Source organism: Ranitomeya imitator, chromosome 3 (genome assembly GCF_032444005.1).
Source record: "Ranitomeya imitator isolate aRanImi1 chromosome 3, aRanImi1.pri, whole genome shotgun sequence".
Taxonomy (NCBI): Eukaryota; Metazoa; Chordata; class Amphibia; order Anura; family Dendrobatidae; genus Ranitomeya; species Ranitomeya imitator.
Genome location: NC_091284.1, coordinates 97,445,165 through 97,461,565, shown reverse-complemented (window position 1 = coordinate 97,461,565; position 16,401 = coordinate 97,445,165). Strand labels below are relative to the sequence as shown.

The window sequence follows — 16,401 nt, the reverse complement described above, 5'->3', positions numbered from 1 at the left end:
CCAGAAAGCCGCAAATAGATAACAGTTGATTCTTGTGAGGGAAAATAGAACTGGAAGTTATCCATTTTAATATGCTAATACATTTTACACAGCGGTCTACACGGAGACAAGGAGATTGAAACATAATAAGATGTACTTGCCAGTCATGGGACTGTCTTCAGCCGGATGTAAAATCTCTTTTGAGACGTGAAGACATCTAGCCACCAAGGATGTATGCTATGACAATAATTAGGCAGAATAGAAAATACAGAGACATTTAAATCGCTTTTACGTGAAAGGAACCTGTGTATTGTGCTGCTGGCAGGAATAGATTTTCGTTAAAAAAAAATAATCATTTTTCTTCCAGTTTCCCCTCCCGCACTCCAGAGGCAGCTCCCATGGGCAAACAAGAATCATTCGTAGAGCGTATGCGGAAGATTTTTACACCAACATGATGCAGGAGAGTTACGAGCTTTGGGCAGAGTTGGAGAAGGAGTCTGGAATCCAACTGTACAGGTGGAGTATCAATTACTAAAGTAGGAAAGTGATCAGTTTGCAAGGTTAAGGGTCATTTTATGTCAATTGTTTCGAAGAGACATAACTTCTACCATGTTCAAATTAACAATTTTTTTTTATGAAGCTGCCATAGACACCAATTGATTAGTGATCCCTTCATTAACCATAATAGGAGCAGTAAAAGAGTAACTGTTGTTTTAATTTTTGCTTCATAAATCAATAGTTCACATGAAAATAAATCTTTCATAGTATATTTTATCAGAGAAATCAGCTTTTTTTCTCCTCCTAGACAGATCTTTCATTCTAAACATTCTCGAATTAACGTGTCAAATTTGTCTTCAGTGAGCAGAGATTTCTCCATTACTGAGATGACAGTTGGTGCTTATAAACTTCTATGGAACTTTCAGCAGAATGACTGTTTTGCCACTGTCTTCTCCCATTTATTCCCCTACTCTCTCTCCATAAACTTTTATAAATTCAATCCAAGAGGAGTAAGGCTGGGTTCACACTTTGCGGTTTTTACCGCGGAACCACCGCGATTTTGATGCTGCGGGTCCGCAGCAGTTTCCATAGCGTTTCCATTTACATGTAAACCCTATGGAAACCGCAAACCGCTGTGCACATGCTGCGGGAAAAACCGCGCGGGAACGCAGCGGTTTAAAACCCGCAGCATGTCACTTCTTTGTGCAGAATCGCTGCGATTCTGCACCCATAGGAATACATTGAACCGCTTACTTCCCGCATGGGGTTGTGCCCACGTTGCAGGAAGTAAGCGGATAATGTGCGGTTCCCACCCGGGGTGGAGGAGAGGAGACTCTCCTCCAGGCCCTGGGAACCATATTTGGGGTGAAAAGAAAGAATAAAAATAAAAAATCATGTTATACTCACCCTCTGAAGTCTCAGCGATGCACGCGGCCGTCCGGTCAGAGTTGCTGTGCGACCAGGACCTGCGGTGACGTCGCGGTCACATGACCGTGACGTCACGAAGGGTCCTTCTCGCACAGCATCTCTGGAACCGGACCGCCGCCTGCAGCGTCGAGGAGATCCGGACATCAGAGGGTGAGTATAACCAATTTTTATTATTTTTAACATTACTATTGATGCTGCATATTGCTGCATATGCAGCATCAATAGTATAGGCGGAAACCCGCAGCGGAAACCGCGGAACAAACCGCGATAAATCTGCAGGGAGAACCGCAGTTGTTTTGCCCTGCAGATTTATCAAATCCGCTGCGGGAGAACCCGCAGGGACAGGACGCTATGTGTGAACATAGCCTAAGAAGCAACTTGCTCTGATAGGATGTATTACAAAGTAGCTCATTTTCATGTGTACTACTGAATTATAAAATAAAAATGACAGTTATTACTTAAAGCATTTGTCCATCCAAGAGGATAAAGTGTATGTTCATGTAGAATTGTGATATAACCTTTTTCTAGCCATTTTTTCACTTGCATCCCATATATAAAGAAACACTCCTCCCATCAAAGTTTTTATCCTCTTAATATATTGCAGTCGTCATATTATATAGCACTGTGTACTTTCAATTGCTCATTTTGCCTTTCCACCCAGCTAATTGTTCTCTTTTCTCTGCTCTATGTAGAAACGGAAAGTGTCTTGCCCCTACAGAAATAATTTCCCTCTTCAACTCCTGACCCAGGTGCTCCCTCCTCCCCCCACCATTGACTTTTGCAGTGAATCATGACTCACACAGGGAAAATTTACTGCCTTTTTCTACATAGAGCTTAGAAGGATTCAGCTAGTCAGTTTTTAATCACGTGATGTCATAGGCTTAATGGAAAATAGAAGAATTATCTGGGTAGAAAGGCAAAATGAGCAATTGTAAGTACACAGTGCTATATAATATGATGCAATATATTAAGGGGATAAAAAATTAGATGTGAGGAGGAGTGTTTCTTTAAGTTTTCCTCTTTGCACTGGAAACAACAGTCGCTCCTCTGCCTTTCTGTTTTTTCTCCCTTCTACTCCTTCCTTCTGACAAAATTGGTTGATAGGTGGTGTAAGAAGCACATTTCTTTAGTAGGATATCAACAAAAGATTTCTGGTGTACTTGTACTGTTGATTTATGAAAATAAAATGCAGTTACTATATGAGACTTTCACATCACATGGAAAAATATTTGATAGAATTGATTTCTGCAAATGAACACTATAGAATTATTTCTGCTGAGTTTTCCTTCTAGTTTTCCTTCTGTAGACTTACCCTGACATTTTTTTAAAGCTTTAGTACATTTGGGCCATGGAAAACGTAACCACTCCACAGGATAGTAGAGAAACTCCCACCGCTGGGACTCCACCAATCAATAGAAATCAATAGATCATGTACATATTTTACTTCTTATGTCTTCTCTTTATCATTTTTATGCAACAGTTGCATAAAAATATTATGTGAGACTCAATGTATTCCGACGAACTACAGCTAATTTGACATTGAGAAAGGTTTTCCAAAACACTGTATATAGAACCAGCCTATGGAAAAAGTGGAGACTTTAAGAATTAAGCCTCAGATCATGAAGAATGAAATTACACATATGTAATATACCTGGCTGTTTGACTTCCTATGATCACATATAGTACAGACCAAAAATTTGGACACACCTTCTCATTTAAAGATTTTTCTGTATTTTCATGACTATGAAAATTGTACATTCACACTGAAGGCATCAAAACTATGAATTAACACATGTGGAATTATATACTTAACAAAAAAGTGAGAAACAACTGAAAATATGTCTTATATTCTAGATTCTTCAAAGTAGCCACCTTTTGCTTTGATGACTGCTTTGCACACTCTTGGCATTCTCTTGATGAGCTTCAAGAGGTAGTCACCGGGAATGGTCTTCCAACAATCTTGAAGGAGTTCCCAGAGATGCTTAGCACTTGTTGGCCCTTTTGCCTTCATTCTGCGGTCCAAATCTGTTATGACCTGGTGGTCAGGACAATAATGGACCTGGTGGTTAAGAGCACACGGAATGACCTGATAGTTACTGATAATTAAGGACGAGCTCTGGGACGTGGGAACTCTGCTAACCGCAATCCCTGATACTATCAAACACACTAGAAATAGCCGTGGATTGCGCCTAACGCTCCCTATGCAACTCGGCACAGCCTAAGGAACTAGCTAGCCCTGAAGATAGGAAAATAAAGCCTACCTTGCCTCAGAGAAATTCCCCAAAGGAAAAGGCAACCCCCCACATATAATGACTGTGAGTAAGATGAAAATACAAACACAGAGATGAAATAGATTTAGCAAAGTGAGGCCCGACTAACTGAACAGACCGAGGATAGGAAAGGTTACTTTGCGGTCAGCACAAAAACCTACAAAAAGACCACGCACAGGGCGCAAAAAGACCCTCCGCACCGACTCATGGTGCGGAGGCGCTCCCTCTGCGTCCCAGAGCTTCCAGCAAGCAAGACAACAAAAAATAGCAAGCTGCACAGAAAAATAGCAAACCAAAGAAATACAAGCTGGAACTTAGCTTCTGCAGGGAAGACAGGTCATAAGAACGATCCAGGAGTGAACTAGACCAATACTGGAACATTGACAGGTGGCCAGGAGCAAAGATCTAAGTGGAGTTAAATAGAGCAGCCCACTAACGAACTAACCTCGTCACCTGTGGAAGGAAACTCAGAAACACCCACCAGAGGAAGTCCATGGACAGAACCAGCCGAAGTAACATACATAGTAACATAGTAACATAGTTAGTAAGGCCAAAAAAAGACATTTGTCCATCCAGTTCAGCCTATATTCCATCATAATAAATCCCCAGATCTACGTCCTTCTACAGAACCTAATAATTGTATGATACAATATTGTTCTGCTCCAGGAAGACATCCAGGCCTCTCTTGAACCCCTCGACTGAGTTCGCCATCACCACCTCCTCAGGCAAGCAATTCCAGATTCTCACTGCCCTAACAGTAAAGAATCCTCTTCTATGTTGGTGGAAAAACCTTCTCTCCTCCAGACGCAAAGAATGCCCCCTTGTGCCCGTCACCTTCCTTGGTATAAACAGATCCTCAGCGAGATATTTGTATTGTCCCCTTATATACTTATACATGGTTATTAGATCGCCCCTCAGTCGTCTTTTTTCTAGACTAAATAATCCTAATTTCGCTAATCTATCTGGGTATTGTAGTTCTCCCATCCCCTTTATTAATTTTGTTGCCCTCCTTTGTACTCTCTCTAGTTCCATTATATCCTTCCTGAGCACCGGTGCCCAAAACTGGACACAGTACTCCATGTGCGGTCTAACTAGGGATTTGTACAGAGGCAGTATAATGCTCTCATCATGTGTATCCAGACCTCTTTTAATGCACCCCATGATCCTGTTTGCCTTGGCAGCTGCTGCCTGGCACTGGCTGCTCCAGGTAAGTTTATCATTAACTAGGATCCCCAAGTCCTTCTCCCTGTCAGATTTACCCAGTGGTTTCCCATTCAGTGTGTAATGGTGACATTGATTCCTTCTTCCCATGTGTATAACCTTACATTTATCATTGTTAAACCTCATCTGCCACCTTTCAGCCCAAGTTTCCAACTTATCCAGATCCATCTGTAGCAGAATACTATCTTCTCTTGTATTAACTGCTTTACATAGTTTTGTATCATCTGCAAATATCGATATTTTACTGTGTAAACCTTCTACCAGATCATTAATGAATATGTTGAAGAGAACAGGTCCCAATACCGACCCCTGCGGTACCCCACTGGTCACAGCGACCCAGTTAGAGACTATACCATTTATAACCACCCTCTGCTTTCTATCACTAAGCCAGTTACTAACCCATTTACACACATTTTCCCCCAGACCAAGCATTCTCATTTTGTGTACCAACCTCTTGTGCGGCACGGTATCAAACGCTTTGGAAAAATCGAGATATACCACGTCCAATGACTCACCGTGGTCCAGCCTATAGCTTACCTCTTCATAAAAACTGATTAGATTGGTTTGACAGGAGCGATTTCTCATAAACCCATGCTGATATGGAGTTAAACAGTTATTCTCATTGAGATAATCCAGAATAACATCCCTCAGAAACCCTTCAAATATTTTACCAACAATAGAGGTTAGACTTACTGGCCTATAATTTCCAGGTTCACTTTTAGAGCCCTTTTTGAATATTGGCACCACATTTGCTATGCGCCAATCCTGCGGAACAGACCCTGTCGCTATAGAGTCCCTAAAAATAAGAAATAATGGTTTATCTATTACATTACTTAGTTCTCTTAGTATTCGTGGGTGTATGCCATCCGGTACCATTCATGACCACAGGAGGGAGCCCGACAACAGAATTCACAACAGTGAATTGAGGAGGGGTCACCGAACCCTCACCAGAGCCCCCAGGCCGACCAGGATGAGCCAAATGAAAGGCACGAACCAGATCGGCAGCATGAACATCAGAGGCAAAAACCCAGGAATTATCTTCCTGACCATAACCCTTCCACTTGACCAGGTACTGGAGTTTCTGTCTCGAAACACGAGAATCCAAAATCTTCCCCACCACATACTCCAACTCCCCCTCAACCAACACCGGGGCAGGAGGATCAACGGATGGAACCACAGGTGCCACGTATCTCCGCAATAACGACCTATGGAACACATTATGGATGGCAAAAGAAGCAGGAAGGGCCAAACGAAATGACACAGGATTGATAACCTCAGAAATCTTATACGGACCAATGAAACGAGGCTTAAACTTAGGAGAGGAAACCTTCATAGGAACATAACGAGAAGACAACCAAACCAAATCCCCAACACAAAGTCGGGGACCCACACAGCGCCGGCGGTTAGCGAAACGTTGAGCCTTCTCCTGGGACAATGTCAAATTGTCCACCACATGAGTCCAAATCTGCTGCAACCTATCCACCACAGTATCTACACCAGGACAGTCCGAAGACTCAACCTGCCCTGAAGAGAAACGAGGATGGAAACCAGAATTGCAGAAAAATGGCGAAACCAAAGTAGCCGAGCTGGCCCAATTATTAAGGGCAAACTCAGCCAACGGCAAAAAGGACACCCAATCATCCTGATCAGCAGAAACAAAGCATCTCAGATATGTTTCCAAAGTTTGATTAGTTCGTTCGGTTTGGCAATTTGTCTGAGGATGGAAAGCCGAGGAAAAAGACAAATCAATGCCCATCCTTGCACAAAAGGAACGCCAAAACCTCGAAACAAACTGGGAACCTCTGTCAGAAACTATGTTCTCCTGGATACCATGTAAACGAACCACATGCTGGAAAAATAATGGCACCAAATCAGAGGAGGAAGGCAATTTAGACAAAGGTACCAAATGGACCATTTTAGAAAAGCGATCACAAACCACCCAAATGACCGACATCTTTTGAGAGACGGGGAGATCCGAAATAAAATCCATAGAAATATGCGTCCAGGGCCTCTTCGGGAGCGGCAAGGGCAAAAGCAACCCACTGGCACGAGAACAGCAGGGCTTAGCCCGAGCACAAGTCCCACAGGACTGCACAAAAGAACGCACATCCCGTGACAAAGACGGCCACCAAAAGGATCTAGCCACCAAATCTCTGGTACCAAAGATTCCAGGATGCCCAGCCAACACTGAACAAAGAATCTCAGAGATAACTCTACTAGTCCATCTATCAGGGACAAACAGTTTCTCCGCTGGGCAACAGTCAGGTCTATCAGCCTGAAATTTTTGCAGCACCCGCCGCAAATCAGGGGAGATGGCAGACAAAATTACCCCCTCTTTGAGAATACCCGCCGGCTCAGGAACACCCGGAGAGTCAGGCACAAAACTCCTTGACAGGGCATCAGCCTTCACATTCTTAGAGCCTGGAAGGTACGAAACCACAAAATCAAAACGGGAGAAAAATAACGACCATCGAGCCTGTCTCGGATTCAACCGTTTGGCAGACTCAAGATAAGTCAAATTCTTGTGATCTGTCAAGACCACCACGGGATGCTTGGCTCCTTCAAGCCAATGACGCCACTCCTCGAATGCCCACTTCATGGCCAACAACTCATGATTACCAACATCATAATTACGCTCAGCAGGCGAAAACTTTCTAGAAAAGAAAGCACATGGCTTCATCACCGAGCCATCAGAAGTTCTTTGCGACAAAACAGCCCCTGCTCCAATCTCAGAAGCATCAACCTCAACCTGAAACGGGAGCGAAACATCTGGCTGGCACAACACAGGGGCAGAAGAAAAACGACGCTTCAACTCCTGAAAAGCCTCTACAGCTGCAGAAGACCAATTGACCACATCAGCACCCTTCTTGGTCAAATCAGTCAATGGTTTAGCAACAGTAGAAAAATTAGCGATGAAGCGCCAATAAAAATTAGCAAAGCCCAGGAGCTTTTGCAGGCTCTTCACAGATGTTGGCTGAGTCCAATCGTAAATGGCCTGGACTTTAACAGGGTCCATCTCGATAGTAGAAGGGGAAAAAATGAACCCCAAAAATGAAACCTTCTGAACTCCAAAGAGACACTTTGACCCCTTCACAAACAAGGAATTCGCACGAAGGACCTGGAACACCATTCTGACCTGCTTCACATGAGACTCCCAATCATCCGAAAAGACCAAAATATCATCTAAATACACAATCAGGAATTTATCCAGGTACTCTCGGAAGATGTCATGCATAAAGGACTGAAATACTGATGGAGCATTGGAAAGCCCGAATGGCATAACCAGGTACTCAAAATGGCCCTCGGGCGTATTAAATGCTGTTTTCCATTCATCGCCTTGTTTAATACGCACAAGATTATACGCCCCTCGAAGATCTATCTTGGTGAACCAACTAGCCCCTTTAATACGAGCAAACAAATCAGACAGCAACGGCAAAGGATACTGAAATTTGACTGTAATTTTATTAAGAAGGTGGTAATCAATACAAGGTCTCAAAGAACCATCCTTCTTGGCCACAAAAAAGAACCCTGCTCCTAACTGTGATGACGACGGGCGAATATGACCCTTCTCCAAGGATTCCTTTATATAACTCCGCATAGCGGCATGTTCTGGCACAGATAAATTGAACAATCGGCCCTTAGGAAACTTACTACCAGGAATCAAATTAGTTGCACAATCGCAATCCCTATGAGGAGGTAGGGCACTGGCTTTGGGCTCATCAAATACATCCCGATAATCCGACAAAAACTCTGGAACTTCAGAGGGAGTGGAAGACGAAATAGACAAAAATGGAACATCACCATGTACCCCCTGACAACCCCAGCTGGACACAGACATAGATTTCCAGTCCAATACTGGATTATGAACCTGTAGCCATGGCAACCCCAAAACGACCACATCATGCAGATTATGCAACACCAGAAAGCGGATATCCTCCTGATGTGCAGGAGCCATGTACATATTCAATTGGGTCCAGTACTGAGGCTTATTCTTGGCCAAAGGCGTAGCATCAATTCCTCTCAATTAAATAGGATACTGCAAGGGCTCCAAGAAAAAACCACAGCGCCTAGCAAACTCCAAGTCCATCAAATTCAGGGCAGCGCCTGAATCCACAAATGCCATAACAGAATAGGATGACAAAGAGCAAATCAGAGTAACGGGCAATATAAGTTTAGACTGTACCGTACCAATGGTGGCAGACCTAGCGAACCGCTTAGTGCGCTTAGGACAATCGGAGATAGCATGAGTGGAATCGCCACAGTAAAAACATAGCCCATTCCAACGTCTGTGTTCTTGCCGTTCAGCTCTGGTCAAAGTCCTATCACATTGCATAGGCTCAGGCCCATGCTCAGATAGTACCGCCAAATGGTGCACAGGTTTACGCTCACGCAAGCGTCGATCGATCTGAATGGCCAAGGACATAGACTCATTCAGACCAGCAGGCATGGGAAATCCCACCATGACATCCTTAAGGGCTTCAGAGAGACCCTTTCTGAAGATTGCTGCCAGGGCACATTCATTCCTCTGAGTGAGCACAGACCACTTTCTAAACTTCTGACAATATATCTCCGCTTCATCCTGACCCTGACACAGAGCCAGCAAGATCTTCGCTGCCTGATCCACTGAATTAGGTTCGTCATAAAGTAATCCAAGCGCCAGGAAAAACGCATCAACATCACGCAATGCCGGATCTCCTGGCGCAAGGGAAAATGCCCAGTCTTGAGGGTCACCACGTAACAAAGAAATAATGATCTTTACTTGTTGAACAGGGTCACCTGAGGAGCGAGGTTTCAAGGCAAGAAACAATTTACAATTATTTTTGAAATTCAAGAACTTAGATCTATCACCAAAAAACAAATGAGGAATTGGAATCCTAGGCTCTAACATCAGATTCTGAACCACAAAATCTTGTATGTTTTGTACCCTTGCAGTGAGATTATCCATACAAGAGGACAGACCTTGAATGTCCATGTTTACACCTATGTCCTGAACCACCCAGAGGTAAAGGGGAAAATAGAGACAAAACACACTGCAAAGAAAAAAAAATGGTCTCAGAACTTCTCTTATCCCTCTATTGAGATGCATTAGTACTTTGGGCCACCTGTACTGTTATGACCTGGTGGTCAGGACAATAATGGACCTGGTGGTTAAGAGCACACGGAATGACCTGATAGTTACTGATAATTAAGGACGAGCTCTGGGACGTGGGAACTCTGCTAACCGCAATCCCTAATGCTATCAAACACACTAGAAATAGCCGTGGATTGCGCCTAACGCTCCCTATGCAACTCGGCACAGCCTAAGGAACTAGCTAGCCCTGAAGATAGGAAAATAAAGCCTACCTTGCCTCAGAGAAATTCCCCAAAGGAAAAGGCAGCCCCCCACATATAATGACTGTGAGTAAGATGAAAATACAAACACAGAGATGAAATAGATTTAGCAAAGTGAGGCCCGACTAACTGAACAGACCGAGGATAGGAAAGGTTACTTTGCGGTCAGCACAAAAACCTACAAAAAGACCACGCAGAGGGCGCAAAAAGACACTCCGCACCGACTCACGGTGCGGAGGCTCTCCCTCTGCGTCCCAGAGCTTCCAGCAAGCAAGACAACAAAAAATAGCAAGCTGGACAGAAAAATAGCAAACCAAAGAAATACAAGCTGGAACTTAGCTTCTGCAGGGAAGACAGGTCACAAGAACGATCCAGGAGTGAACTAGACCAATACTGGAACATTGACAGGTGGCCAGGAGCAAAGATCTAAGTGGAGTTAAATAGAGCAGCCCACTAACGAACTAACCTCGTCACCTGTGGAAGAAAACTCAGAAACACCCACCAGAGGAAGTCCATGGACAGAACCAGCCGAAGTACCATTCATGACCACAGGAGGGAGCCCGACAACAGAATTCACAACACAACTCACCCCAAACCATCTCGATTGGGTTCAGGTCTGGTGACTGTGGAGGCCAGGTCATCTGGCGTAGCACCCCATCACTCTCCTTCTTGGTCAAATAGCCCTTACACAGCCTGGAGGTGTGTTTGGGGTCATTGTCCTGTTGAAAAATAAATGATGGTCCAACTAAATGCAAACCGGATAGCATGCCACTGCAAGATGCTGTGGTAGCCATGCTGGTTCAGTATGCCTTCAATTTTGAATAAATCCCCAACAGTGTCACCAGGAAAGCACCCCCACACCATCACACCTCCTCCTCCATGCTTCACGGTGGGAACCAGGCATGTAGAGTCCATCCGTTCACCTTTTCTGCGTCGCACAAAGACATGGTGGTTGGAACCAAAGATCTCAAATTTGGACTCATCAGACCAAAGCACAGATTTCCACTGGTCTAATGTCCATTCATTGTGTTATTTAACCCAAACAAGTCTCTTCTGCTTGTTGCCTGTCCTTAGCAGTTGTTTCCTAGCAGCTATTTTACCGTGAAGGCCTGCTGCACAAAGTTTCCTCTTAACAGTTTGTAGAGATGTGTCTGCTGCTAGAACTCTGTGTGGCATTGACCTGGTCGCTAATCTGAGCTGCTGTTAACCTGCGATTTCTGAGGCTGTGACTCGGATAAACTTATCCTCAGAAGCAGAGGTGACTCTTGGTCTTCCTTTCCTGGAGCGGTCCTCATGTGAGCCAGTTTCTTTGTAGCGCTTGATGGTTTTTGCCACTGCACTTGGGGACACTTTCAAAGTTTGCCCAATTTTTCGGACTGACTGACCTTCATTTCTTAAAGTAATGATGGCCTTTCATTTTTCTTTACTTAGCTGCTTTTTCTTGCCATAATACAAATTCTAACAGTCTATTCAGTAGGACTATCAGCTGTGTATCCACCAGACTTCTGCACAACACAACTGATGGTCCCAACCCCATTTATAAGGCAAGAAATCACACTTATTAAACCTGACAGGGCACACCTGTGAAGTGAAAACCATTCCCAGTGACTACCTCTTGAAGCTCATCAAGAGAATGCCAAGAGTGTGCAAAGCAGTCATCAAAGCAAAAGGTGGCTACTTTGAAGAACCTAGAATATAAGACATAATTTCAGTTTTTTCACACTTTTTTGTTAAGTATATAATTCCACATGTGTTAATTCATAGTTGTGATGCCTTCAGTGTGAATGTACAATTTTCATAGTCATGAAAATACAGAAAAATCTTTAAATGAGAAGGTGTGTCCAAACTTTTGGTCTGTACTGTATTTGGTGATTTAGTAAGTCCAATGTTGACCTCTGAATTTTTTCACGTGGGTATCCTTCATAGTAAGAACAGTTCCTTGCATTGGTGATAGACGCTGTCATGTAGAGGGGGGTCAGTTAAGGAGAATGCTCAAATAAACTACAGGGTGGGCCATTTATATGGATACACCTAAATAACATGGGAATGGTTGGTGATATCAACTTCCTGTTTGTGGCACATTAGTATATGGGAAGGGGGAAACTTTTCAAGATGGATGGTGACCATGGCGGCCATTTTGAAGTTGGCCATTTTGGATCCAACTTTATTTTTTTCAATGGTAAGAGGATCATGTGACACATCAAACTTATTGAAAATTTCACAAGAAAAACAATGGTGTACTTGGTTTTATCGTATCTTTATTCTTTCATGTTTCATGAGTTATTTACAAGTTTATGACCACGTATAAAATGTGTTCAAAGTGTTGCCCATTGTGTTGGATTGTCCATATAAATGTCCCACCCTGTATGATAGGCATGTTTACATAAAAATATTTTTAACGGAATTGTATCCATCTTTTTTTTTATTATGTATTTTTAATTAATTTATTAAGTTTATTTATTACAGTACAACAGAAACTGGTGTATTATTATTATTATTATTTATTGTTATAGCGCTATTTATTCCATGGCGCTTTTATGTTTTTTATTCAATTTTTACTTAGTCTCTGTGGGCTATCAATTTTTATTTGCTGATGTGTTAGTATCAGAGCAAGCACAACACTTACACACCAGGAAATACAGAAGCCACAGTCCATGGGAGATTGCAGTCAGTGTTCATCTCTACCTCTCATGTATGCTGCTGCCCCAGCTGTGAACTATGCATACTCCCTGGGCTGCCCAGATCACAGCTGTGGGTGGAGCCGGGTGTCATTCTATTGTAGCCCAGCAATATGCACTGTTTTTTCTGACAAAAACCGGACATTTCTGCCAGAAATCCGCATGCGTTTTTTCGTGTTTTTTCCCAATAAATTAAATAGCGGGAAAAACAGGATGCATATGTATGCCTTTTTTATGCATTTTTATCGTGAAAAATCCTGAACGTGTGCACATAGCCTTACTGCGATTAGAACAGAGCATTTGCGGCTGCAGCGCTGTGATCACTGTAATTAGCGGTGCGCTCAGGTCTGGGCGCCAGGGTTGTGACAGTGACTTTACCCAGTGGTGAGAATATTAAAGCGTTTTTAAATCCATTTGTCATATTTTATACCATTAAAAAAATGAGACACTACTGAAAATGAAAAAATGCTTCACATTTTTTCAGTTGTTTAAAAGAATTATTTCTGATCATACATTCCTTAGCCAAGAAAAATGCGTTAGTTTCACAACAGGGAGAAAAGTGAAAACATGAAAAATGAACGGGGCAAATTAAAATAAAAAGTATTCTTTAGTATTATTTTCATGCAAAATATTAGGACAGCTGTGTATTCTCAGTCATATAGATTACTGTTTCCTGTATTGTTCATATAATGTTGTATATTTCCTCTATCTATGCACATCCTTTATTCATCCAGACGATGACAAGATAGAAGTCAATTTTTTAGGCCACGTTCACACTATCAGTATTTGGTCAGTATTTTACCTCAGTATTTGTAAACCAAAACCAGGAGTGGGTGATAAATACAGAAGAGGTGATGTGTTTCTATTATACTTTTCCTCTGATTATTCCACTCTTGATTTTTGGCTTACAAATACTGAGGTAAAATACTGACCAAATACTGAACGTGTGAACGCGGCCTTACCGATACAATCTCGTGGCGGCGCTCCACAGCTGTCCTGCATGTTAGTAAAGTGTTGCTTGAGAAAATTATTTCCAGCCACCAAGGGTTTTTAGATACAAGACAAAGGACTCCAGCAGTCTATCATTAGTTATTAATTATTCTCATTCTGTCACTCTCTCATCCATATTAACTTCTTCCTCTTACTAATTATCCCAGCTCTAAGAAAAGTACATATTCTTTTGTTCCATTGGCACGTGCCACCTTCCATCAGTTTCCCTCATGCGCTCGGGCTGCCTAATGACAGATTTATCATCTGTCTGTATCATCATACGTAAAGCAATCCTACATTGCCAGTGATTTCTGCGCTACTTTGACCTTCAGCCGCCCTCCATTTACCCACGGCGGTCTGCAGAATCATTGACAAAGGTTCGGCTTGTAGTATTGTCAACATTTATTTTAATTTCTGAAAATTTCCATTGACAAAACTGAGTAATGATTTTTTTACACAAAGGCTTTTCAGATTTGTAAAACTAAAAATTGAAAATAACTGCCAGTTGACAACATTTGATAATGCCACAGGGTAATTACTTAACATAGCTTTGCTTTTTTTCATACAGAGCTCTACATCACCTACAAAAACCCAGAATTAAAAGATGTGATGTATAGTCTGGCACCACCAGAGGGAGCTTATGAGCTCACAGTATACAACATTATTATGGAGTTCAGTGTAAGCTCAAACACTCCCTCTAGTGGTGATTGTAGGCAATTACAATTGTACGATTTAACCATTTGACTATGTAGGCGATGTGATTCAGAAAAAGGGAGCCCCGACAAAGTGTTATAAGGTGGAACATTCACTTAAGTGCAATTACTATAATTAATTTACTGTTTACCATGTCATTATATGAATATTTTTTTGTGCATTTTGATTTTTAAAAAAAACTAATTTTCATAGAGGAAAACTATTACTGCAATAATCTGAGAAATGATGGTCATTCGGAGAGCAATGCTTTGTAGTGCACTTGTGTTTAATAAACTTCCATCATCGAGAGAAGCTTTACTCTAAATAGGTAATTATTCTGCTGTGATCATTTAGACACTTGAAAGAATAATCCATACAGTATAGACTATTTATTATAAGAGAAAACCAACTTGATGCTGGTAAGAAAAGAACTTGTGGAAGTGACATTTATAGCTGCTTTACAGCAGAATTGGTTTCCAAGCTAGACTTAGTTTAAACAGGGTCTAAGAGAGGTCATCATTTCAGATGAGCAAATAATCATACAGGAGCAAGTTACATTCATGTGCCTGTCTGAAAAGTACCCAAAGGAGTTCATTTGAAGTCTATACATGTCATTGCAGCCTATGGCCCCATTAGTAGTCCTCTGAATCCTGTTTTAGGGCCACAGAGTAAGGTATTGTACTAATGGGATTCTTACCAAGTTTGCCAGCTTCCTTTATTCTATGCAGGAACAATATATGGGCCATTTGCTGTCAAATCGCTCATTCATCATAATGCACCATTCCGCCTGCTTTGAAGGTTGTGGTGGGGCCCCTTAATATCTAGGGCACTTGTGTGGTTCCTCAGGTATCATCAATGTTATGTCCGCCTCTGATTTCATACCTTCAAGTAAGCACTCTTCCTCCCGTTAAAGTTTTTTTCCTCTTTATATATTGCAGTCACCATATTACATAGCACTGCGTACTTACAATTGCTCATTTTCCCTTTCTACCCTTTTCCTTGCTCTATGTAGAAACAGGAAGTCTCTTGTCTTTGCATGACTCATTTCCCTCTTCAGCTCCTGACCCGGCCGCTCTGCTCTTCTCCCTGCCATAGACTTTTGCAGAGACTCATGACTTGTGCTGAAAAAATTGACCTCCCGTTTCTACATAGAGCTTAGAAGGATTCAGCTAGTCAGTTTTTACCATGTGATGTCATAGACGTGTGCAAAATGTAAAGCGCTGCGGAATATGTTAGCGCTATATAAAAATAAAGATTATTATAAAAGATTATTATAGACCAGTAGCGTAGCTACTGGGGGGGCAGAGGGGGCCATTGCCCCGGGCCCGGTCACCTGAAGGGGCCCACCAGGAGATCCACTGCCGAGTCTGAGGTGTCAGGGAGAGAGCAGCACAATGCTGGCTGCAGATCCTCCCCCGTGCAGAGTGCGATGTGGTCTCACCCGAGGAGTCTCTTCCTGGCTGGCAGCAGCAGATGCAGTTACTTATGTTTGGTTTGGCTGAGGCACGCTGGGTCCTAGTGCCCTCCGTGCATCTATCTGGACACTTCCTGGTTCTCCTCACTGCCTGAAAACTTCATCAGTAAGTGGGGATGGAGTTTATTAGAGTAATTCGGTTTAGGCATATCATGGTGACTGTGGGGGTGAATGTGAGAGGATTGTGTTATTGTAGGGGCTGAAGTGGGAGAGGAGGACAGGGCACTGTGGGGTAAATGTGAAACGATGGGGGTTATTGTAGGTGTGCAGGGGAACAGGGCACTGTGGGGTAAATGTGAAACGATGGGGGTTATTGTAGGTATGCAGGGGGACAGGGCAT

General features: G+C 42.7%; 1 protein-coding gene across 1 annotated transcript in view; it reads left to right on the top strand.

The window, feature by feature from the left end:
* The window catches only part of PIPOX (pipecolic acid and sarcosine oxidase), a 110,226-nt gene that overhangs the window by 23,819 nt on the left and 70,006 nt on the right, over nt 1-16,401 (top strand). The window contains exon 2 of the mRNA XM_069761203.1: nt 347-495. Within this exon, the coding sequence (XP_069617304.1) occupies nt 347-495 (149 nt within the window). The remainder of the gene's footprint in view (nt 1-346; nt 496-16,401) is intronic.